This window comes from Oryzias latipes, chromosome 16, assembly GCF_053564925.1.
Source record: "Oryzias latipes strain Hd-rR chromosome 16, Olatipes_Hd-rR_3.1".
NCBI classification, from domain to species: domain Eukaryota; kingdom Metazoa; phylum Chordata; class Actinopteri; order Beloniformes; family Adrianichthyidae; genus Oryzias; species Oryzias latipes.
In genome coordinates, this window is record NC_136252.1 from 21,529,213 (window position 1) to 21,555,173 (window position 25,961).

At 38.4% G+C, this 25,961-nt stretch overlaps 1 protein-coding gene across 2 annotated transcripts in view; it reads left to right on the forward strand.

Annotated features, from left to right (window-relative positions):
- efna3b (ephrin-A3b) overlaps positions 1 to 6,305 on the forward strand; it is a 56,293-nt gene extending 49,988 nt beyond the window's left edge. For both annotated transcript variants that reach the window (XM_011485296.4, XM_011485294.4), the window contains exon 6: positions 3,144 to 6,305. In XM_011485296.4, coding sequence (XP_011483598.1) covers positions 3,144 to 3,262 — 119 coding nt within the window. In that variant the 3' untranslated portion in view covers positions 3,263 to 6,305. The remainder of the gene's footprint in view (positions 1 to 3,143) is intronic.
- Positions 6,306 to 25,961: the final 19,656 nt, after the last annotated feature.

The following is a 25,961-nucleotide window of genomic DNA, read 5'->3' on the forward strand; positions in this document are numbered from 1 at the left end:
CCAGACAGGAAGTCACTAAACAGCCTGATCATGTTTCCTTAAACTTGTTTTTTTTAATCCTCATATTTTTTTATCTGTTTTTCTTGATGCAAAAGCAACAACAAAATAATAAAAAATGCTGGACGACTGAAAAAGCATGTGGCCAAAATGTAGAACTTAAACACATTGTTGATATTTAGCAGACAAAACTGCTGCAGTCAATATCCTTTGGGTCATTTTCCCCTGTAGTGTAATGTTGCCAATTAAATTAATAGGCTGGCCCCAGTGGCGCAGGAGGAAGAGAGAAAATCAGCAGGGAGTTGTGAAATGAACTAAAAGCAAAAAAGCAGCAGCCTTTTCCTCTTCTCCTCCCTCATTTGCATTACCCCTGACTGTCGGTTTTGCTCATCACATCATAGGTTTGATTACAGTTATTCAAAGTTAGCACCACCACATGCACAGAAACGCTGGGCAACAAGCTCAGCTGAAATCTGCCTGATTATTGTGTGTGAAAAGGTTGAACTACACAGAGTGCTGCAGGCTCACTCACAGTGGGGACCTCCCATCTTACTCCAGTCCACTGCTCTCAGTTTATTTCCTGGGTGCTGCCCCTTTCAATCACTGCCTACAGCTCCACAGAGCTTCCCTCCTCAATATGGCTTTTGTGATGTTAGATTTCATTTAGATATCATTTGCAACACAGATGCAAGGGTTCTAGCAGCTCTGCGTGCGGCCGTGTGATTACTGTCGCTTTCGGTGGGAGGATGCTCATTAAAGCTCGATGTTTGCAAATGTTACTGCATCCGAGTGCAGGTCCAGCCTGGAACATCTCAAACTCTGTCTCTAACAAGAGTTTATGGTGGCAATTACCACTCTTTCAGCAGCGGAGGACTGTGGTGCTTGATCTGAAGTTGATTATGTTTTTATGTTTCCTGAATGTTTTTATGTTTCCTGAACATGATCTGAGTTTAAACTCTTTCTTTTACATAAGAAATATTCATAGACGCTTAAATGAAAATTATGGAACTTTGTAATACTTAATAAGAAAAAGCCAAACCTACTACTTCTTTAAATAATACTATTGAGTACTAGTAATAGAACCCATTCTATTTTTAGGAATAAGTGAAATTTAATTTTAACAAAATATTTTTCGCAATATATCAAGTGAAGTGGTCTTAAACTCTTCAAATGGAATGTGACTGTTAAGTATTAATAAGCAAAACTGATTATTATTTTCATACTAAAACAAAAAAATTAACTATAATATTTGTCTTTTCCACACTGACCTTAAACTTTTCTGTAACATTTCCTGATTTGGAGATTTATTATCTGAACACCTTACTTAATTGGGAAAATCCAACAGTTTTCTATAAATCTCTGATGATTAAATTCCCCTTCCTGACAATCTACTTCAAGTATTGGGATGTTTGCTCGAAATTTTAAATCACATACTCTGTCACTCAACTTTACTTATTCTACCTTGTGGCTTGCCGTTGAAGGTTCTACGTCACATCTACAGGCTTTTTCAAACAGCATTTTTTTGTCTGCTCCTGATTCCCAGCGATTTGAATAAAGAAATACTGAGAAATGCAATTTAAAGCTTAATTTTCTTTATCAATGTCCTCTGTTATACGAAAAATGCTACATGTTAAAAACACCCTTTTAACTGGAGTTGGTCTTTAAAGGTCCTGGCCCAAGCAGCCAGGAATTGAACCATTAACCCTTTAGCTAGGAGACATTTTGTTTACCTCCTGACTACCATTTTTACGTTAGGTAGGCTCTTTTGCATTATTTCAAAGTAGAACAGCTGATATTTAATGTTCCTGCAATAGCCGTTTCTGATGGTCATTGTAGGAGATTGTATCCCTGGCTGATAGAGTAAAAGGTCACATTTGAACATGCATGAATCAAACTAAAATGCTTATAATTTATTTGTAATAACTGAAGAAAAAATGTAATAGCAACGTGGATTCTGAAAACATTGCAGCACGTTTGCTCACACTGAAATACACCCATAAAGACCACAATCACAGACGGCGGCATCCATAACCAGTATTTTCATTTGTCTGACTGTCCTCATTTTCAGACTGTCTGCTCTTTGTGAACCACAATGCAGCAATCCAGAGAGGGGCATTAATGATTGTTTGACTTGGCATCCCACAGTCATTTTCTGTTCCTAAACAAGTGTCCTGTCATAAAAGCGTGCTAATAATTATGCGTTACCTGTGACAGTTGGTGACAGGTGTGTGTATGTGGGTGTAATGAGGTTTAGAGCTATACGTTAGAACCAGTTGTGCAGGATCGTCCTTAATCTGTTTGTACTTTTGAAACCACATTCCTTTGTCAGTCAGTAGCAAGGAAAGACAGCGAGGCACATGGCGTGCCGACCTCTGGGCTGCAAGCTCGCTTACAGAGTGGTCTGAGCGTTTAACCTGAGTACCCCTGCTGCATGGACCTCATTAAACTGGCCAGTGGAGGACACTGGGAGAGGTTAGCAAGTCGTTACTCTGCTGTCTGACCCGCAGCATGGCAGAAAACATGCTGGAAAGATTGATGAAACTCTTAAGTGAGAAACACTGCACTTCATTTCCTTTCCAAACTTCCTTAAAGGCAGTTGCTGATCAGCCCCAGCTGACCATTGCGTGGATGGAAAACTGTCTCGACTTCTGTCTCGTCTCCAGTCTCATTAATCAGGTGACTTCAGAGGGTGTGTACAACCGCACGCGTGTCTCATAGGTGCGTGCCTGCAGTGAGCTGTCTGATTATGTTTTCGTGCGTTTACTAGACACACCATTTGGCTTCAAGCCCCGAACAAAAGAATATAAAAAAACAGACTATTTTTAGCTGGTTGGCAGGTGTGCGCATTGGGAAGTTTGATGGGTCTGTCAAAGATGAGTGTGTAACTTTGGTTGTGTCACATTTATTGAACAATAGGGCTGTGTTCAAACAGCTGGAGTCTCCTGTGGTGCAGCTGATGACTTTGATAACATCTGGCCTAATTTATTTCAATGTGGAACCTGCAGCTGCCTTTTGTGCTTTTGAAGCATCTCATAAAATGTTGCTTTTACGTTAAAGATGGAAGCATGGGTTTATAAAACTGGTTGCATCTTCGCATTTTGAGGTTAAGGTTGCTAACGCATTTCTTTCTTCTCTCCCTCCAACAGATGAATTCAACCCTTTCATTCCCAAGCTGGAGAAAAGTGTCAGCGGAAGCAGTCCATCCAGGGACCGCCTTCTCCTCACCGTGACAATGCTCTTTCTGGGCGCTCTCTTCATCTCCTAGCAACGGCCGTTCCATCAGCGTCACCATGCCAACTAGCCTTGGGAAGGTGTACCCTATCAGTGGGTGGGAGAGTAGGGAGTGGGTCTGGAGGAGAAGAGAGGAGAACTGATTCTGTTATAAGCATTTTTTCAAGCAAAACCCTGCGAATGTTTGAGGACTTAGAGACCTTTGTGCACTTGGTGACCCAGGCTGAGCTGTATTTTGCATTAAAGTCAGCCTGTTCTCACAGGTGCTGGGTTGACGTGTGCGTGACTGTGTGATAAGCGAGCCTGGGGGGGGAGCTTGTTGAATCACACACACACACCACTTAAAGCATTTATACAAAAGGAGATGTAGAAAAAAAAAGCAAATCCAACCTCCCAATTGAAAATCATTTGAAGACCTTCACTTAGATCTTATTGGCTGTAACATTTCTTTAGGGCTAGTTGCCATAGTTTCCTGCACCAAGACTTAAAACAAATAAACTGAAAAAGAAAAGTTTGAAATGAACTGAACTGATATTGCCTTCTTGTTAGTGTTGTTGTTGGACTTGACGCTGGGAAGCTGCCCAGTTTTTCGGGAAAAGACGTCTGGGTAAGAGACTAGTAATTAGCTGATGCTTAATACACGAAAACACACTAAAGGTCAAGACGCCAATTCTTAGTTGCCACTTTGCTATGTCATCCTCCTACCACTGCTGGTCTGCAGACATCAACAGGACTGGACGGGGTCGAGGAAGAATCCAGAGTGTTTAAAGGATTCGTTCACTTATTGAGAGCAAAAAGCCGACAGGGGAGGGCTTTAAATGTGCCATTGACCAAAACAGTTGATGTTATAGGTTGCTGTTTTACTTTTCTGTCCGGTTCATTTAAGTACTTGGTCATTTCTGAGGTTAATAAAGCACATTATGCTTATGGAGCAGCCATGGAAACACTCAGCAATACGATGTTTGGAGAAGAGGAGCAAGGACACGGAGGGAGGACAAAGGCTGGACAGTCACTCACAAAAACAAAAAGTTTCTCTCCGGTCCGTGCAGGTCTGGCCGCCTGCTGCGCTGACCCCACCCTCAATAACTCAAACGTGAAATGCCACATGTAAATGGTTTTCTGCTACTGTGTGTTTGTGTGTGAAAGTGAGAGAAAGGCTGTTCAAGTGTGTTCAGGAGAAATTGATAAATGATCTGACAGTCCATCTACAAACTGTACATCTTGTTTTAAAGTACAACTGAAAAAAATATGCAAAAAATATTGAAAAAAATATAAAAGTAAAGCAACAAGTTAAATAACGCTGAGGTGAGAAGAAACAGCAATTTTAACGTCAAAAAAATGTACCTGTCAGATACTTCAGAGGAGCATTTCCATAGAAACCAGCACCTTATTCACCATGGTTACCCTGCCCTGCCAGCGACGGACTCCAGAAGGGCACAGAGAACCATAGTAGTAGCTAACAACAATTATGAAGGTGATTTTAATGTTGATTATGACACAGAGGATTTTGGAGTGCGAGCTGATGGTTGGCCAAAAAGGTCACTCAGGGCTCACCCACCGGCTCGTGAGGCGTTCAAGTACTCGTGTAAATGTCACAACTGACGAAGAATGGAATTTCAATGTCTTGAAATGTGATGTAAGCATTTTTATAAACTTGAAGCTCTGTTTGTTTTTGTTTTGACTTTTGGGGATTTCTGTTATTTTTTTAATTTTATGCTTTTGTTACATTTGCTAAGCTATATTACCGATGAGATGAAGAGAAAAAAGAGAATTGGGCTTTGAAAAGTGGATTTTATGGTGGGTTGAGCCATATGTAAAACTGGGGTGTTTCCACCCTCTTTGAGACATTCTTCAGTAAAATTAACGATAAAATTAATGCACTGTGCAGAAGGTTTGAAGGAGATTGATCCCCTTCCCCATCATTAGATGTTATTCCCCCACTAAAGCTGTTGTAGAACGTAAGGAAAAAACACCAACTCTGAGCAAACGTGACCTTTGACAAGTAAAAACTGCTCATTTATATTATGAATAATGGTTATGATGGCGGAAAAAAAGGAAAAGACTGATCATCTCATCTTTAGTGTGTTGCTCCGTTGGGGGAAACTTTGGCTCCAGGTTTGAATGTAGTTGGTCTTCTGATATGCAACCACCATGTCAAAAAAGGAGCACAACCTGCCAGATGGCAACAGCCCAAACTGGGAGCAGCATCCTCTGAAGCAAAGCAATGCTTTCATTTACTCCACAAAAATTGCAAACCTCAACAAAGCCCAGCTTTAAGACTTAACAGATCTCAATCCAGCTGAGATTCCACAAGCTGTCAGGTGTGGTATTCATCAAACCATTATTTGGAGCTTTAAGAGGTCAAGTATAAATTGAAAGAGAATTGGTAAGAGATTTTTGCAGCCAATATCTACAGATCCACAACAAATCAGTTCACTGTAAAAACACTTGTCATATTTTTGAGTGTTTCTTTTGTTTTGTTTTTAAGGTACGTTCCAGAACTTTATAATTTTTGCCATCCCATGTATATAGAAATACAGATTTATGTTCTTCTGGTCCAGACAAGAGATTGTGCTTATAGAAAACAGAACTACAGTATGTGATCCACCCCAGATGTATATGTGGCTCTTGGTGGAGGAGGAGGAAAGGAAAACAGGGCGAAAGGTTAAATCACTCCTCAAAGACGTTGCACTTAAGAACTTAGACACGAGGGCAAGTGTGTGTACGTGCGTGTGCCTGTGTGTGCTTGCTTGAGCGTGAAAGAGCTTGTGTCTGTTTATCTCTTCACGTCTGCGTGCAGAACCCCTGTCTGTGTGTGTCTGAACAGGTCCCGGTCTCCTGTTTTTGTGTTCTTTGTTTCAACCGTGAACGGGTGAGAAAGCGTGACAGATTGTTGTCTAGCAAAACAGAAAAAGCATTTATTAGTGTTGGAAGCAACTGTTACAATCATGTTTACTTTTGACTGGAATGACTTTTGATGAACTTGGAAAAATTAACTGTAAAGCGAATAAACCGTACCAGAGGTTATAACAATGATCATGATAACAAAAATAATAAGCTTACAAAGTTACTTTTAACAGCCTGTGTGTTTGTCCTTTTCTTTGCCCCATCTTTTCTGATCTTTGTATCTTTGAGGATGCAGAAAAAAAACTTAAGGAACAAGGATGGAGCTCAGCCAAATCCGCAGATAGAGGTTTTGTCTGGTACATGCAGCTCTCTAGATAATGTTGTTTTGGAGCACACAAATATGATTTTCCATATCAAAGTTAGTGTGGAAAGACTCTCCCTCAGCAGTAATGTCTTTACATGGTCCAATTAGAGGAGATAAGCCCTTCAATCGTCAGCTCATCATTTGAATGACAAGGGGACAGACATGCAACATGAAGCTGTACGTGTGGGCTGATGGTGGGATAAACTGCTTCTGATGTCAGAGAGCAGCCAGGCTAATCTTGTGCCCCAGAGCCGCACCGCTGTAGCTGCTCTCCCTGTGCTTTCTCCCTAGGATAAAACTGCAAGAAAAGACAGAGCAGAAGATATTTGTTGACTTTTTGACTGTTAAAAAACATTTTGCTGAATCCTTTTCCTTTCAGTTTCAAATAAATGTAGATAAAATAATACAATTTCTGTAGTGTATAAGCTATAATTTTCATAAAAGCAACAGAATAAAAAAACATTTTAAATTTAAGAATATTTATTCAAAAAAGCTTTTAAAGAAAACAATAAGAACTATTTCTTAACCAAAGACTCCAAAAGTAAAAAAAAAAATGAATGGATGAGTGAGTCAGCTCAATACTGTTGACTCTGGCACAAGTGTGTTTGAACTTTTCTGTGGTCTCATCTATCAAATTTAATATTAATTTAAAATTATTAATGTTTCATGCTTCTGCTTGCTGGTGGTTTTAAAATCCAGCATCTAGGGTGGGATGGACCAGTGATCACATCATGGAAAAAGTGCAGCAGATGATTTCTATCCTTTTCCTTTACATTTCTAGCCTTGTAGTCAAAATGTGGTGAAATAGTTGTTTCAAGCAAATAAATTAGTTAGCTTTCTTTTTTCTTTTCTTTTTTTTCTAATGTGATGATTAAAGACGCTCATCATCAGCATCTTGATGTGGAAACAGACTTGTGATCAGCGCTCCGGAGGATGCAGACAGTGATTCAAGGATTGATGTTTATGACTCCAGCATTGTCTTCCAAAACCTCAGAAAAAAGAAAAGAAAAAAAAATCTCAGCGTAGAGCCCCGAGACGTCTAGGTCATTTATTCAAATGATTCATTTGTGATATCACATTGTTCTCATTTTTGACCTGACAACACATTAGGAAAAAACTAATTCTACATACTTGCATGAATAATAAAATTATTTTCAATATCTTAGAAAGAGAGAGAAAACAGATGAAGCCACACAAAAACTCAGCTTCTGCTAATCTTTCAGATCCAGTAACAGGTACTGGCCAGCAGGCGTCGCTGTTCAGTCGCAGCATTGATGAGCAGGGGTTCTGCTCCCTAATGCCTCTTACTTGTAATCCTTCATCAGAATACATAAATCCCTTGGAGGCACAATGGCCGTTGTATAACAGGGCTTTTTGGATTAAACACGCAGATTTATTCCCCTCTTATGATATAACCATTTATTTTTACCCATGCTGGCAAAAGTGCATCAGGGGGATGTATTTTTGCTCCACATAGGTGGCAATTTGAATGCATAGGCCAAGGACTTGAACTGAAGAAAAGAGAGAACTGTACTTTAACTTCCTATTACTCTTTAGCATAAACCCAATGTTTAGTCACAAAACTTTGCATTTCTATTTATCACAATGACTCAGACCAAGAAGAAGAAGAGAAACAATTCTTAGGATTTCATTTTTAACAAAGAAAGCAGTACGCAGCATTTGTAAATATAAAGTGGCTGACCAGCTTCTTCTGCCCGGTAAAGGCAGACACATAGGCTTTTGTTTTACTGTGAGAATTATTTATTTATATACAATAAATGTTCCAGTAATATGTATTTTAAATAAATGCTAAACTCACACCCTAACAGTAATTACATTGCTGCAGTGCCTCAGAAACTATCACTGTTCTTATCAAAAGACAGCGTTTGGACAGCACTTGGTGCTTTCCACAACACATATTTCATTTAGGGGTGTATGTTTTAAAGCTTTTCATTTGCCAAAAATATAAATCTTAAAATATGTAATCAGCTAACTACAGGATAGGATTTTGAATTTTTTCTTAGAGTCTGAGATTAAAGTCAGAATTCTGAGAAAAACTTTAGAATTTTGAGATGAAAGTCAGCATTTTTTTTGCTCTTTATCTTTTTCCTCCATGTCCGTAATCCGCTTCTGTACATTTAAAAAAAAAAACTTTTATACACACTGGATAGGTCGCCAGTCTATCACAGGGCCACAATCACACACCCATGCACTCTCACCTATGGACAATTTAAAGGTTAATGTATGAAGCATGTTTTTGGATGGTGGGAGGAAGACGGAGTCCCCGGAGAAAAATCCACCCATGCATGGGTAGAACATGCAAACTCCAGACAGAAAGGTCCCCTGTTGGTGTTCTGTTTCAGGTCCCCCCAGCCGGGACTAGAACTTGGGAGGGGGGGGGGTTTAGAATCCCTCAATACATATTTAGCTAATCATGACAAAAATTGAATAGCTTAATATGTTTTGAAGGAGTCTAACGTAGGATTTGATGTCAGATTAGGCTTGGTGCCCTATAAAAGTGAAAAGTGCTTCAAAGTTGGAATAAACAGTGTTATGTTTCCAAAATGCATCCTTTTTCTTAACACCCTTCTGCTACATCCTTCAGCAGACATGAGGCGGATGAGATGACACACCCTGCTCCCTGTCACGTTTGTGAGGTGTTGAGCCTGGTGACTGCAAAACCACCAGGCAAAGGGAACCCTCCTACCAAGCACATGGCCCCCGCTTTGCACCCTGCTCCCTTCCATGAGCGTGTCACATGAACGTGTGCTTCGACATGCGGGCGACTGCGTCAGCGTGCAAAAGGAGCATGTAACTAACATGTGAAGCAGGCTGGTGTGTGGATGCATGTGCAGAGTGACACAGCCTCATTTCAGGAGGTGGAGGCCAGCTGAGTCACTGCCGGGGCACCTGTCAATACTAAATCATGGAGGTGCTGCTGAAGAAGCCTCTTACTTAGGTTGATCGTTTCTAATCAAAAGTGAGCTGGACACCCTAGCAGGGTAGAAATCAACAAAATCTGGCACTTAAGTGTTCAAGGAAAGTGATGTTTGATGGATGTTTGCACGTCAAAATAACTATTAAGTCCTCACTGTTTCTTCCCTTAATTTGACCAAACACACAGGGAAACCACAGAATAACTGTGTCCATTCTAAACATGATTGAAGGCTTTTATAACAGAAAATACATCCTTCGCTGTTCGTTTTCTTTCCTTGATACATGGGTGCAACAGTTTCCATAGTAACAAGATGCATCAAATCTGACGTTATTTTGCTAAACAAACCAAAGCAACAAAGATCAGTCTTTTTTCTCAAATAGAAACTCTGACTGCCACAAATTAAACCATTTCAGACGGTCTTTACATTCTAGAGAATTGCAAAAGCTCAATTGTACAACACATGACTGAAGAGGAGTTTCCCCTGTTTCATGTTTTATTATTGTGTTTATAATATGCAGATTATATGTGTTTTTAATATTTTTAAAGTCAAATATAGATTTTAAAACCATGTCATAAAATATAACTCATGTTTGTTGTCCTTATTTGTACATTTTCCTTTTGCCCCACTCAACACTTTGGTGTCTTTACACTTTCTCATCCTCCCTCCAAGCACAACCTCCGATGCCATCAGTCGCCCCCTTTTCTGGCCTTAGTCAGTGCCGAGCCTTCATCTCATCCTATAATCACATGCCCCCTCGCTAACTTTAGCTCTAATCATCTGTTTCTCAGACAGCCTCTGCACAGCTCCACCACACGATTGGTGACTGTCTCACTGTCTGACATGAACATTTACACAGTGGGCTGATGAGGACATGTAAATACACAGTTTAGTTCACACTGAAATCTTCATGTCTTTATCCAGTTCACTAAATATGTCAGATAACTTGTTTGGGACAGGAAACATCTCGGCACACCAACCCACTCTGAACGTCATTCTATTTTAAAGCCGTCTTACAGTGTTTCGGTCATTTAAGGTAAAGGAGACTTAGTTAATTGATTTAGTTTGAATTGATTAGTCAGAGCAGGTGAGCAGTTGTTGGATTCCTAATTGGCAGTGTTCTCTTCTCTTTTCCTGTAATCCCTAGATTATCCTGAAAGGCAATATGCTTGATCTTCAAGATTGGATATGTGTTTTCCACAACAACAACTTGTTCTACCAGTTAAGGTGGCACAGAAGAATGAACACAATGCTGCACTCTGATGCCAGCTATTTCCTCATCAGTAATTGAGAATAAATTCACCCTTAGCTTTCTAGTGATCTTCAACAATCGTTTTTTTCTTGTGTCTCCAACTTTTTGTAAACTCAAAAAGTTTCCAGCATGTCTGTGGCATGGCAATGTGTATTGCAGCCTAAAGCAAACGAGAGCCTCTTTGGATTTGTTTTCAAGGTATTCGTTTTTTTCAATTCTGCACAACATTGTCACACTCATTCATAATACACGCTGAGGCACTTAAGACATAGAGGCCATCTTAACAAGTAGATATGCAGTTTAATAGTAGAAATGATCTGAAATTAGATGAAAATGTCGCTTAATTAAAAAAAATAGCTGGACTATGATTTTTCTGCTGCTAAGCCTGATGTTTAATTTTTAGGGATTTTCTTATTTTGTTTTAATCTAAATTTTTTCATCTAAATGTTTACAAAAATGTGTTTCTGATATTTTACCTAAGCACAACTTATTTCCTGGAAAGTCAAACTACTATTTCAAAAACATATATTCAGTATTATTAAGCTCAGAGATTACTTATTAATCATGAAAAGAAAAATCTTGGCTTGTGTTTTCCTCTGAATAAATTTCTGTGAACTCCATGTAGGGTACTTCTGAAGAAAAAGATGACTATTCAGGACCTAGTCATTTATTCGGGATCAGAAGCCCAAAAAAAGCCTTAATGCTTTCTTTATCTTTTGCTTAAAAAAGATAGAGTCAAAATCCGCAGCATGCATGTCTGAGCAAGCAACACTGAAGGGTATGATAATGGACCATGGGCATATGGTGTGCTGTTTAGCTGCTTTATTTGTCTCTAGATTTTGTCTAAATCCTCATTTTAAGCCTGCTTTTCTTTGCCCTGAGTCCAATCTCCACTTTTATTCACCCAGGTCTCAAAAATCCAACAAATCTCTCTGGGATCTCTATTACCAGCTGATGTTCAACCTAAACCTAACCCAAACTAACCTAGCCTAACACTACCTAACTTCACCCAACCACACCTTACTTGACCCCAATTCAACCCCGCCCAACCTAACCCAACCTAAACTTAACTAAATTAACCTAAGCCCTACCTAACACAACGCAACCTGAAATAACATAACCCAAGCTAACCTAGCATAACCTGACGAAGGTGGAAGGCATTCCGCCGAAACATGTCGGTAGGTTTTACACAAAACAAACCCAGTGTCTGATAAAAAAATAATTTAAGTGCTTAATAGAACTTATAGACACAATGAACTTCATTGAATCATAACCTGATACAACTTAACCAAACCAGACCTAACTTGACCCCAACATAACCCTTCCCAAACTAAACTTAACTAAATTAACCTAACCCTATCTAACATAACACAACGCATCCTGACCTAACCTAACCCAACATACCCCAAACTAACCTAACCTAACCTAACCTAACCCAACCCTTATCCAGCATAACCTATACTAACCCAACCTGACCCAATTTAAACAACCTTGTTTAATCTCTATTCCCTAGTGCATAAAGGCCAATCAAATGTCTCCACAGAGATCAGTTTTTGTACCAGAAATAATACTGACAAGGTGACAAATGCAATTCCACCCCCACCCCCCAACACACACACCCACACACACAAACTGACGAGGCTCACTGAAGCTGTTAACTCTTTTCAAGTACTATTTTGGACAAAAAGGCAGAACAAAAGAAGCGAACAAACAAATAACAGGCTGTCTTACTTGGTCACTGTGACAATGTGTATGTGAAGCCAAATGACAAGAACAGATCTCATGGACGACCAAGCGTGCACTGTGACCTAGTGTGCACAAATCTGTGAAAGCTCAGGGTAAATTAGACCATTAGAATGTTTGTTATTGTAAAAAAAAATGGATTCTTGAAATGCTAAACTGTCAAAATCTGAAGATTTGTTTTTCACTGTATGAACAAGTTGCTGTATCACCACTTTATTGCTTTGTAAATTGAACTGATATTTTTCAAACATTTCAGGCTTGACCCCAAATGCCTCTAAATGCAGGAGGAAGGCAAAATCTCAAAGGCGTTGTCAGATAAATGCAAATGGCAAAAACAACTAAACCAAAGTAAACTTAAATGTGACAAAATGTAACTTTGTTGAACCTGAAAAAATGGAAACTGAAAACGTTTCAGACCGAGGACCTGATGCTGACTGGCTGAAAACCAAGGCTGAATTTATTAACACCAGATCCACTCTGAAAAGTGCAATGAGAAAGCACACCAAAATAAATGAGGCTTGCGCAAAATTTGAACCAAGTCGGAATGTGCCTGAAAACTAGTTATAAAACAAAACGCAAGGAATTGTTATTTACTGAGGGGGCTTTATCTGGTCCACACCAGAGTTTGATTACGGTACTCTGATAGTCTTCTTTGCTTATTAAGTGTGATTACTGACATGAACTGTAATGTGAATCAAACAGTGAACTCTATATAAAAATTAGAGTTTTGTCAGATAATTCTACACTCTGGACATATCATGTGTCACGCATAGGATCATGAATGGTGAACGTCTGGAGAGAAACAGACATATTGGGTGTGGACAAAGTTTAAAAAAAGGGTCCACCCAACTGTCAGTCAAAGAAACAGCCTCTAAATAAAGCAGACATTTGCACACTATAAAAAGATTGAAAAAAGTAATTCAAAAACACTTTTCAATGAAAACAAAACAGAATTTTAAAATAATTTGTACATATGTTTGTCTTTGGTGTAAAATTTGACTTTTTAACATCAGAGTTAATAGAAATTGTCTCCCATTTACAACCGACCTCCAGTGGTCATTTGAGGAACTGCAGCATTTGTTACATCCTAGTTGGCTTTATTCTGGGAGTAGAAATGAGTGAGCTTGATCAAGTTGATCCAGATCATCACTTGGACCAAAGGACAAAAAGAAACCACTAAGAGTAAGTGTGAACCCAGGTCCAATACCTACCAGAGCATGGTACAAGATGGGCAAGAGAGCATTCCCAAACTTCTCAGTTGATTTGATTTCATTTCAAAAATTCATTTTTAAATTTCAAATACAATCGGTTTTATTTAAATATAATTCATTCATTCATTCATTTTCTAATCTGTTTTATCCCTTTCGTGGTCACAGGGCTGCTGGAGCCTATCCTAGCCACCAGCCACTTGTGGGCAAAGGCAGGGGACACCGTGGACAGGTCGCCAGTCTGATGCAGGGTCACACACTCATGTACAATTACACTGTAAAACAAAACATAACGTTGCAACATAAAAAGCAAGGGCTTAGTTAAAGGGTTAAAGGGCTGTCTTAAAATTTTTAGTCAAGATAACAAACATGATTTGTGGTGTTAATATAAACTTTTGTTGTATTACATAAAAAATATCTTGTTGCAAATATTATTTAAAAGAACTAAATAATTAAAAATATCCTAAATTAGAACTACAATAGTTGAACACCTCCATCCTTTCATCCATTTTCTTAACCTGCTGCATCCTTTTTAGCGTTGTCTGAGCCTAAGCTGTTTATTGTTTTTACAGTCAATGGTCTAAACTTCATGAAGGATTCATAAGGCTTCTTCTTCTTCTGAGCAACAAGCAAACATTTTCCCGCTTAGCGCCATCTAATGGTTGCAAATTGGACACGCAAAAGAAGATTGTACTCACAAAGTAAATTCAACTGAACGTAAAATCTCTTATTAAGAAGTTTTGCTTAGTTGTGACTATTTGACCTAAAATTTAATTTATACAAACAACATGACCAAGAGCTTGTTCTGTTGAATTACAAGAATATATTAGAACAACAAAGATTTCTCAATGCAATTTACAGTTTAGGGGGAATTTAGAGACACTAACTACAGTAACCTATGAAGCATGTTTTTGGACAGTGGGAGGAAGCCGAAGTGCTCCTAAAAACCCACAAATGCATGAAGACAACATGCTGGGATTTGAACCAGAGCCTTCTCACTGTCAAGCGAGAGCCCCCCTTTAGCAACACAACTGAGAAAAAATAAAATCAATGAAAATTTTGTTTTTCCTATTGCTTATTGCCTTGGGTGAGTAATACACATGATCATTTTTTTATATGTTTCAAAATTTTTAAGTTTAGTAGAAATTGGTCAAAGCCAAAACTTTCCAGATAGCTTGATCTGTTTTCATCTGTTCTTAGGAGTAAAAGAGAACCAGTTTAAAGGAAGAAATGACGTTTGAGTGGAAGGCTCATCAGATCGACATTGGGTAAGTTTGTCAAACCTTCAGCACGTTTACAAAAAGTATCCACAAAAAGACTCACATATGTCTAATAAGTATCTGAACTTAATTCAGTATTTCATGTAGACTGAAATTGTGAGTAAATTGAGAAAAACATGAGAAACCCATCTATCTATCCATCTATGACCCAAATGTTCTAAACTCATGAATGAGTTTATCAAACAGTTTCACCCCCTGGAACTCAAATAACCTCTCTCATTTTGTCAAGACATGCACTAAGCCTCCACTCATCTTCTTATCTCGTGTAATGGCATTTAGACATTGGCTTAAAATGGCAGAAACTTCATGTCCTTGTTTTTTCAATGAGGGCCTTATGCTGTATTATGTCCTAAAATCATTCTTACATTCCATGAGAGTAAGTGACCTCAAGTAAACCATCAAAGTCCAGAATTAAAATCTCCTTAGGACATGAGGTTTATCTCTGTCTGCATCAGTCATAATCAGTGAGGTCTGTACAGTACACTCTGAACCAGTCGCCAGGGCCAGAATTTTGGTCATCTGAAGATAAACACTAGATGCTAAATGATGTAAAAAAAAACATTATGTTTTAGTGTTAACAGTAAAAATGGTCTCTAATATTGTACACATTTTAAAATAAAGTGAGTCTGGGGGGGTTCGTGGAGGCACAGCTTATCGTTGGCTCTTTGAGGTTTCATAACTGCTACTTTGCCTTGATCCCTGATGTCCACATCTATCAGATGACAGAGCAACATCAACTAGATAAGGACAATGTAAACTTGGGTATTATGATGAAAATTGTATAACAGTTTTTCTTTTTTTTTTGTCGTCAGTATCATTATATGATCTGCAACCGCTGCAGGTCAAAGAATTTCATTTTACTGCCAGCACTGCTCATTTTTCATTTTCATGAACTCCTTATTAATCCTATAGATTTATTATTTAATTTAGGTTTTGTAATGTGTCACACGATAAGCTCCACTCATTTGATTCTTCTGTGTTTTTTTTTGAATAATCATGCTAAAAGGAACTTGTTTTTTGATTTTTTTGATTTCCCTTCAGGTGCATTCAGTTTATACTGTATATTCTGTCACATCATTTTCATATTTGAGCTCATAGTGTTGATTCCAATGCTGGTTTAATGAGAATCCTCGACGTTACTGAAACAGAATACTTCCTAAACCCTTCAATTTAAAAAGAATAAGATATTGCGCTGGTACTGTATATAATGAAAAGTTGATGAAGTATGTCACAACAAAAACACAATAGGTTGGAATAGAGGATAAGAAGCACACATTATTTTTTTTACTGCCATTATTTTTACTATGCAGTATATAATCAGTAAATTCAATGGCAAAGTATTTTCTTTTTGTGGTTTGTGCATAAAAATCCACTAAACTACTGTTTCCTACAGGTGTTTCTGAAAGTTTTGTGTTGTATGTGAAAACATATAAGAATACCGTTTAGAGTTACTCGACAGACCAGAAAAACACCGAAGCCAGACACAATTATTATGCAAAGCAAGTCATTTCAATTGAAAAAAAGATTAAATGGGAAGAGCAATGAAAAGATAAAACACATGAAATGACATGATGATATCACGGAGTAGAAGAGAGAAATAGGAGATAAAGGGGGGAGATTACATAGCAGTAAGTCAGTGGGACGGCACAGAAAGAGAAAATGATGGAGAAATAATCCTAAACACATCTAGTCATGAAGTTTCAAAGTCACTACAAATGTTTTTATAAAGAAAAAGCAGTGACATTTAACCTCGATTTTTACTGCACTCGTAGTACACAGGCAGCATGTCCTTGACTTTTGTTATACTATGAATAGACATGTTTTATTTTTTGTTTTAGTATTTAAATGAATATAATTTCCTCTCTGCTGTTTTTTTCATGTGTGAAACATTTTATGTTCCCCTTCGTGTCATTGCATAATAACAAGGGCTCCTACATTTCCCAGAATCCCTGTCACTTTCTTTAGGCAAACATGTCTGGACCTGTACAGACACTGTTTACATGCAGGTGCATCCCTTCACTGCAAAATTCACTGGCAGTAGAGTGTGCTAGAGCCTCCATCAGTGGATAAAAGTGAGTTATTGTACTCAAATCCCAAAATGCAGCTTTTTGTCTATTATGCCTCATGGTGTATTGAGGCTTCTGTTTTAGAGTTTAAAGTTTTGCCTCTTCATTTCTCTGAGGATTACTCCTTCTCCAACAGGAATGACTGCAAAAAGGTGAGTGGCACTATTTTTCTGAATGGGTAAGGGCGCATTCACTCTTTGGCTCATGGTTCATTGGTTCACAAAATATGCTTTTTGTGGTGAGTGAGAACGCTAACCTAAACTGTGGTGCAGACCAAACATGTGAACCCTGGTCCTCTTGAGAGCAAGGGTCCCGCTTCATTTGAGAGTGAACCGAAGGAAGTCAAGTGTACTGCATTATGAAGAGGAAAAATTAACGTACAAAAGCGCAAAGGTTAAGAAGCAGCCCTTATGAAAAAGTAGCAACACTGTAAACATGGTGTAGGGAGGAAGTGAAGGCACTCATTTCTACACACTGTTATCAGATGATAAGTGGGATTAGCCTCTTCTTTGTTTTTTCCCTGGTTTCTTGGTTGGACAGTATTGCCCTAAAGTGAACTGCATATGGAGCTGTGTTACTATTCCAGGCAGTTTGCTTCACCTCAGTTTTTGGTTTGATTCTGGGTGTGTTTTGCATGAACACAAACCAAACCAGACAAAGATGTAAAAAATGAATAGGTTTTCTCTGCCTAAACTATGCCAGAAAGGGTATTGTCCATATGCTTTTCAAGTATATGGTAAATGGAATATACTTGTATAGCGTTTTACCTTATTATAAGGCCCAAAATGTGCTACAGTCAAATTCCCATTCACTTATGCACACACACATTCACACACAGATTGTTCTGCTGCCATATTGATGTCAACCTATAACCACCAGGAGCACTGTGGGGTTCAGTGTCTTCCCAAGGACACATCGACACATGGACGGTAACAAAACCTACAATCTGCAGATAAGAGGTTGACCGTTCTACCTTTCCACCATGGCCTCCTCTTAGTTTAGTCTATATTTTTCAATCACGTAATGTCACAACCCCTGAAACATTTCTGTTTTTGTCAATAAATTGATTTTAAATCGAAGAGACAGTTTTTTTCTCACGATAATAAAGAATTACAGGTGAAATAATAAAATGATTGAGGTCATTTTTAGAATTTGAAATAAACGCCTTAAGAAAACGGAAATCGGCAAGCTAATTTTCTGCATAAAATTTGAAAAAAGATCATTGCTTCTGTGTTGGTAAATCAGCACTGCAACTGTACATCATGGATTGCACCGTGTAGTAAGTTTACTACACGTCATCTGTAGGTGATCGCTGTCAGTTTTATAAAATAAATCAGTGTTGTGGAGGTTGAATTCCATGGTGATGAAAAGAAACTCAAATTTCCTGAATTCAAACCTGTCGAGATAAACTTTAGGTGTCACAAAATGTAACTGTCAAAAATGATCAAAGGTAACTCATTTAATTTTTAAAAATAAGACTCTTGTGTATTTCTTTTGAATTAATAATTGTATTATAATATATCTTTAATAATTTATTTGATCATTTATTTGATACAATATTTTATAATTATTTTATCTCAACTGATATAATGTATTGTGGTGTTGAGTGTTTTCTTCTGTGATTGTTACCAGAACTTAATTTGTCGGTTATCAAAATATTTAAAACTTCCTGTAACTTGCAATAATTTACTGCAAATCTTCTTCTAAACAGTCATTAGAGGAGATTATTCGTCTTTTATCATTTAAATGTGTTAATGCTGGAAATAAAAGGCTTAATCTCTCAGTCATTTGCTGTATTTGCTCAGGATCTTATCTATATGTTTGGGTGTTTTTAGAGGCTCACTAAAAAGACAAGAATTTTCCAAACAACCATACTGATTAGTGAATGGTCCCTAATCATTAAGCCCAAACAAATCTCTGTGCTTCCACTATCTGATCTTTTTTTTCTCTGTTACTCTTGTTAATCCCAAAACAGCTTTCTTTTCCTTAGATTTCCTCTTTTTTGATGTTGTTGCTCCGTTAGACGACACAAATGGTCAATTAATGTGTTTGTTCAGAGACAGCCTTGAACGCCTGCCCTTCCCACGACAGTACACAAAGACAGTGACCCACGCGCACACTGCTTTAGTTGTTTCCCTTTGGACAAAAGCAGAATTCTTTTTGGACCGACAACAAGCAGAAACGAACAGATTTGTGACCACCATCTGCGTGGTACATCCAAACATCAGTGTAAGTCACGGGAGCATCCAAGGACTTGGAGGAAAACCAAAAGCACAACAGAACCTTTGATCCCCCTGATCTGATCTGGATCTGAAAGCTGTTTTACTGTTCTTTTTGAATTTTTTTCGGATAGAAAAAAATACATTTTAATCCTGTCCATCAAAAAAGCAGTGAAAACTTTGCATAAACCTACCCGAGCAAAACAAAAATGTATATGTTTTCCTGTGTTTGAAGGCATGTTTTGACACAATTGGTTATACTTTTGATTTACAGAGAGGCATTGAGAATCATTTTTAAATATTAAAATATCATTTTGGTTGTTTTTAGGTGGTGCATAGACAATGTGAGAAATATAGTAACACATCGTCAGCCATGTGCAGAAAAGTGTTTGGGGCTACAAAAGAATGAGATTTTTCCTGATTTTTGGTGCACGTAACTTACCGCTTGATAAACTGAGCAATTTGACAAACTAATATGAGCTTTTTATTCAACCACACAGTATGAAAAGGCGTCTTTATGACAGCAGCTCAAAATCCTACTTCTTCAATAAATACATGCTTCAATACATGTTTGAGTCTGAGCTAGAATTTTTTTCTTGCTAAATTAGGACAAACTTAAGAAAACTAAATTCTTATTTAGAAATCTTTTCTCTTTTTATGATGAACCTGTTACCCTTTCTTCATCACTACATCTTTTTGTGTAGCCTGAAGGACATACAAGAGTTTTAAAAGCATCAGAATCCCACTGTAGCCTTGGAGTATGTAAGAAATGGTACAGCTGGATTAAAATAAAGAACAAATTCTCCATTCACAATTAGACTTTCAGTTACAACTTTTTCACAGATTTAATGCATGCAATTGTTTTCCCTTCAAGGTCTACTTTTCCCCTGAAACCAAATCAAACCTACAGGGACAACGTCTAAGTAAACAACACAATGCAGAGGCTGCAATTAGCAGGCAAACTAAAGACAAAAGGCTCCACCTACTAAAGATGTAATGCCAATGCAAGAGGTTTCAGATATCAGAATATTGCTGAGCACACCATGGTAGGACTCAGTTACCCTGCATGATGCTGGAGTGTGCTTTACATAAAGCATGTTTATGGTTGAGTCAGATTAAGAAGCCAATAGCAGGTGAGGTAAACGGGAGTAGTGTTTCAGGCTGATGTAAATAGTGTAGTATCAGCAGCGTGCCTTACTGGCAGCCGTGATGTCACCATGTTTAATGTGTGATAAGGCAAAGTGCCACAAGAGTTACTCATTGTTCTTTTTTGGTCCCTGCTGTCTGAATTCACCACCCCCTGCGGTCTGATATATGCATCCCCTAATGCATGCATACAGAACCTGTGGCTTGTGCATACCAAAAGATGTCTGCCATATCATAATGCATAATGCACATGCATCCACAAACAAAGACAAAGGCGGTTTCAAACACACAATGGTGGCTGTGTAAGCCTTGTGGGCATTGCTGTGCTGGTCTCTGTGGGAGTTTTATTTATTTCACAATCACAGAGAGGAAAGACAGTTAAAAATTCACATTGTTCTGCTAAAACAGCTGAAGTTTCAAAGTCCGTTCCTTGGCTGCAGACTTTGCACCTTCACCGAAGCGATAAATACTTTATTGCGTTACAGTAACATTAACAGCAGCTCTGCTGCTATTTTTTTTAGCTCTTTCCCTGCAGTTGTCTTATCTTGGCTGTTGCAACGTGCAGTCTCACACACCTTGAATATGACCAAGTGCACGTACACTAGTGCCACGTAACACAAGAGGAATAAAGATCATGCAGAATCAGCATGCAGCGAGCAGTTTGTCACATCATTGCTTGTTTTCTTTCCTGCAACATTAAAAAGTGTGGATCAGCACTGATGATCACTAATATCTTATAACTAAAAGACGTTGTTAGCCAGATCTGTTATACCCCAACAAAGCTTGTAGTTGTCAAGGTAACCCACTGAGTGGCCAGTTGGAAGAAGCCAGACCTAATAGCCCTCTTTCTCTTCAAACCTTTCATTTCTTTAATTTCTTTCAAGAAAGTTTATATTTTTCTCTCCATGGATTCGTTAGACATTGCTTTCTGCCTGCTCCTCTTGTCTTTAGGGCATCCGTCAATTAAATTCAATCCGTCTGATCTGTCTGATCCTCTTGACCCCAAGAGACAACACAGCAAAATCTAGGTTTGACTGTAATAACCAGGACTTTTGCTACAGACTGGAACTGGACTTGGCCCTTCATTAAAGACCTCAGGATCAGGACTGAATGTCTCGAAAAACTGTTCTAAATACAGTTTGTGCTCAGACAGTCTGTCTCCTTAATTCACAAAGCAAATGCACAGCCTTCATTTTATCCGGCAGCTGCATTAAAAGTAGTTCAGGGCAACGGACTAAGATCCTTTAAGCTTTTGTAGGTGTCCGTAATGATAAGCATAAGCGAGGCTTAGCCTACTGTTAGCTATATGAAACTATGAACAGTTGGAAATAGGTCAAAGCCGTCCTGAACCCTCACATGTTGTGTCTCATTCAGAATTCTAATCCATTCTGTTTTTTATTAGGTCAGACAGAACATTTGAGGGTGGATGATCGTGCCAAGCCCACTGCACGTCCACCCATTCAGATGTTCACTTCATGAAGGCCGGATGCAGTTGGAGTGAAACGTTGGCTTTGCCGTGGAGTGCACTGACACGCTGACGTGTGTTCAATCCCGGAGCATATGCACTCCACCCAAACACTCTGGCACACATTAGCCAGGCCCCAGAGACCAATAACCTCTGTAAGTGTTTGCAATGGGTGTGTGCTGCAGCAAAATGCGATCTGTGACATTTTAAAGTGACATCATCCGTTTTTCACGTGGCTGTGATTTCGTTTTTGATCATTTTTCACTGCTGTCTGGTGGCAGCTGCTTGTATGCATCTTCAGTCATCTGCCTGTCATTCTGGGTCATGTGGCAAAACACTGATTAGTGTGATTTCCTGACATTTTATAACGAATATGTGAGGAATCTTTGGCATAAATTGCTGCTTTTAATTTTTTCACTTTGTTTGCTGTGACTGTAACGTTCCTTCATACTAAGAGCCAGTCCTGCATGCTAGAAAACTTTTTCTTTTTGATCTTTTTTATCATCAATCATAAATTTAGCAATATGTTAAATGGTCATTTTTATTCTTTTCCAATAATATCTTAACATCAAAAAGAATATTCCTTCAGTCAAAAGAATAGAAAACAGTTACTGTGAGGATGTGTGCCTTCTGTGATTACCGGTAGTTATCTCCGTTTTTGTTCTTTAACTTTTTTATACTTTTCTGTTTTTTAGTTAAGTTCGGCTCTCTCTGAACTTAAGTCTGTCTGTGCTATCCAGTCTTGCCACTTTGTTGCAAGTTTTCTGTTGTCACCTTTAGGACTTTCTGAGTCATGTTTACAGTTCTGAAAAAGTTTCAGTTGCAGTCACAGTCTTTTTTTCCTGAATTTCCGGCATTTACCCCACAATGACCATACATGACAATACTCTCATGCCCCCCCCCCCCCCCCCCCCCCACCTTTTTGTCTAAATTTTTTATTCAACTGAAGAATTTACATTCTAATTTTATGGTTTCTTTCCTTAGTTTCAGCTTGTGGACAGCCACACATTAAAATGGAAACAATAATTACAATCATGCCTTCTTAATTGGCTTTTTCCTGCTCTATTCATAAAAGCGCCTTTTAGAAATCACACACCTCTTGGGGTACTAACACGTGTGTGTCACAGGAGGCAAACGTGCAAGATGAGGCCTGCCAGACAGCAGTTAAAACGGCGAATATAGGACACGATGAATGTGTTGCAGTGTTCCCAGTGCATGTGTCTGAAGTGCACTCATTAGCTCGTGTCCTCTAATGAGAGCCATGGGTGGTTTAACACTTCGGCCTTGCCAGTGCCAGGCAGAATCCAGGCTGATTGTAATTATAAAAGTAAGTGTGAGCAGACCACAGTGTAAGGACAGGCCTCTCTATATCCCTCTCCGTAATTAAAAATGTCAAAGCTAATCTATAAGGTGTCTTTGGACACTTTTCTGCTCTGCTGCTACTGTGACAAACAAGACAAACATCTGGTGAGACTTGAACTACCAACCTTGCTGATAGAAGGCCATTAAAGAGGTGATTGCATTTAAATAAACTATACTGTAACCATGACCTTGTTAGGTTATAATGCTTTTCATTCAACAGCAAAAAACAGCAGTTTGGAATTTTCTACCAACTCTAAAAGGACAGATAGAAATTATCTTGTTTTCTACAAACCCCAAATAGCACTACTGCTTTTTTTAATGTAATACTGATCCATCAAAACAAAAACAAACAAAAAAACAGAAGATATTCTGTAAAAGCTTTTCTGTTTCATGCTTTAATCAGGAAACATACATTCAAACATCTCAATACTCTGCAGACATAATTTGATTTGCTTTGCTTTTCTGATTATTTTGATCTTTCTTTAATCATGCAGGCTCTTTGCAATTAAATTTCAGCTCAGGATTTTTACCTGAGCCCCATTTTTAACTATAATAGACCCAGCAGAGTCTGGGCAGGCTAAGCATAATTTCCTATTATTGATGTTTCATTAAAGCCATATTACTGTTGGTTAGTGGATTTTAGACATACTACATGAAAAAAAAAAAAAAAAAAAAAATTAAAGCAAAAAAATAAAAAATAACGGATGCGCACCCATTACTAACGGGAGCGCACCCATACCACCTGTTACTGGGGGACAGTAAGTATTGGGTACAAATAAATGGCTTTAGTTTGTCGTAAGAATCCAAATGCCAAATATAATTTGGACCCTTTCTTGAAACAATCCACATGACTTTAAAACTCGTTTAAGATCACGTTCAGAGATGATGTGATTGTGACGGTAAGCAAGCAAAGCTGCAATCTCTTTGTAGACAAGTCAAAATGCAAAGTAAGACTCAAGTAGCTCACGTAATGCCATTTCCAGGTAGCTTGGGAACATTTCCCTGTGCGCAAATTACCTGGTAACAGGTGCACACCCGTTGCTAACTGGTGCGCACCCGTTGGTATCGGATGCGCACCCGTTTTGTTTTTTTTTTACTTATGTTTTTTTTATTTTTACTTCAAAAAGATTTTTTTTCTTCAATGTCCCTTTAGGGGCTCCGTACAATGTTAACTCTTATTGGACTGTTGTATTCTGCAAACTCAGCACTGAGAAGCTGTTTATGAAACAGATTTTACTGAAGTAAGCAGCACTTTCAGTCCTGTACAATTAACTTGCACCTTAAAGTCCCACTCCAACCATCTTTTTAAATATTGAAAAAATGTTCCCAGTGGTCCTTTGAGATTATGCCATTTTTAGCCAAAATCAAACAACCTGTCTGTCATTTTTCATGGACATGGTTTCTGCAAGCAGCAGGAGTTCATCAGAAATTTGACTCTGAGTTGTGGGCAGAACAGTTGGCAGGGAGTGAGCCTGCGCTTTCTGCTTTCTTCCCCTAGCTTACAGCCCCTCACTCCCCTAACCTTTAGGACCATTAGTGGTACAACAACAATGGCGAGCAATATCGCAGCTATCCAGCCATACAATTCTGAGCCAGATGTCAGCACAGATGGGGAAAACAAAGAAGTTCATGGAACTTTTTTTCTCCAAGTTGATGCATCTGTACGAAGCGGAGCAGGGAGCTTATCGCCTGCTGATTGTAGTTTGTACGTAACAACTACAAGCTTTTTCCAACTGCCATTTTTCGTCTGCTCCTGATTTCCCACAATTTGAATAAACAAAAACTCAGAAATGCAATTTTAATCTTAATTTTCTTAATATATGTCCTCCATCATGAGAAAAATGCTTCAAGAACATGTTAAAAGCAGTCTTGTTTTAAACTAAGCAGAAGCCTCTGACACTGACTGAATTACAATTTTGCACACATACGTATTAGTGCAAAAGCATTTGTCCGCTCCAGTGCTTTCATGATATCGGGCTACACACCTGCTTAGTGAGGATCCCCTCACTAAGCAGGGGAAATTGTTTAACCCAAAAGGCTCAAGGAACATAAAACATCAAATAAACAAAAACTATTGAGAGCATGCACTTTCTCCCTTGAGAAAGTTTTAGTAAAAGGCACCAAGTAAAATTGGTTTTAATCCAATTTGAACATGGTCTTGCTTGCACAATTATCCTAAGCTTCCTATACCTCTTCCTGGATTACCTCTGTGGTCGTCTTAACTTTCATTGTTTTGTAGTAGGGTGTTAACTGCACTAAAGCCTGTAGTCTGCAAGTTGCCAAAGTGTCCATTAGGTTTCTATGTTGTATAATTGTCCAAGGCCATAATTTTTAATGGTGACATTACGTCAATGTTTCTAAAAGGGTATCCATTAATAAATTAAAATCTTGGGGGGTAAGTTGCAGGCAATAACGGTGAAAAATAAAAAACAGAACTTGCTCTGGATTCTGTGGTATGGATGTGAGCATTTTTCTCAATTGAACTCAAGACCATATAGTGGTTTTGGTATGACTGCATTGAAAAAGAAAGACTTGAAGACTTTTCTTTCCCTGTTAAAGCCACTGGGAATTGAAAAAAATTGTTCTTTTTACAAAAAAAAAAAGAGAGAGAAGGATGTAAATCCAACAAAGTTGCTCAGACAAATGCTCAAGCTTTGGACAGACATAGCCAAAGACAAAAACCCATTAGATACTTTGTCCAATAATTAGATTAGACTTTTGATTTCTCAGACAAGCAGAGAGTTAGAAAGTGTTAAATCCCCCCATGCACAACAGGAAGGTGGCAGGATCTTTTTTTTAGTGTGCTTTGTAAAATGTCCTGTCTGGTTTAATGGCAATGATAGGC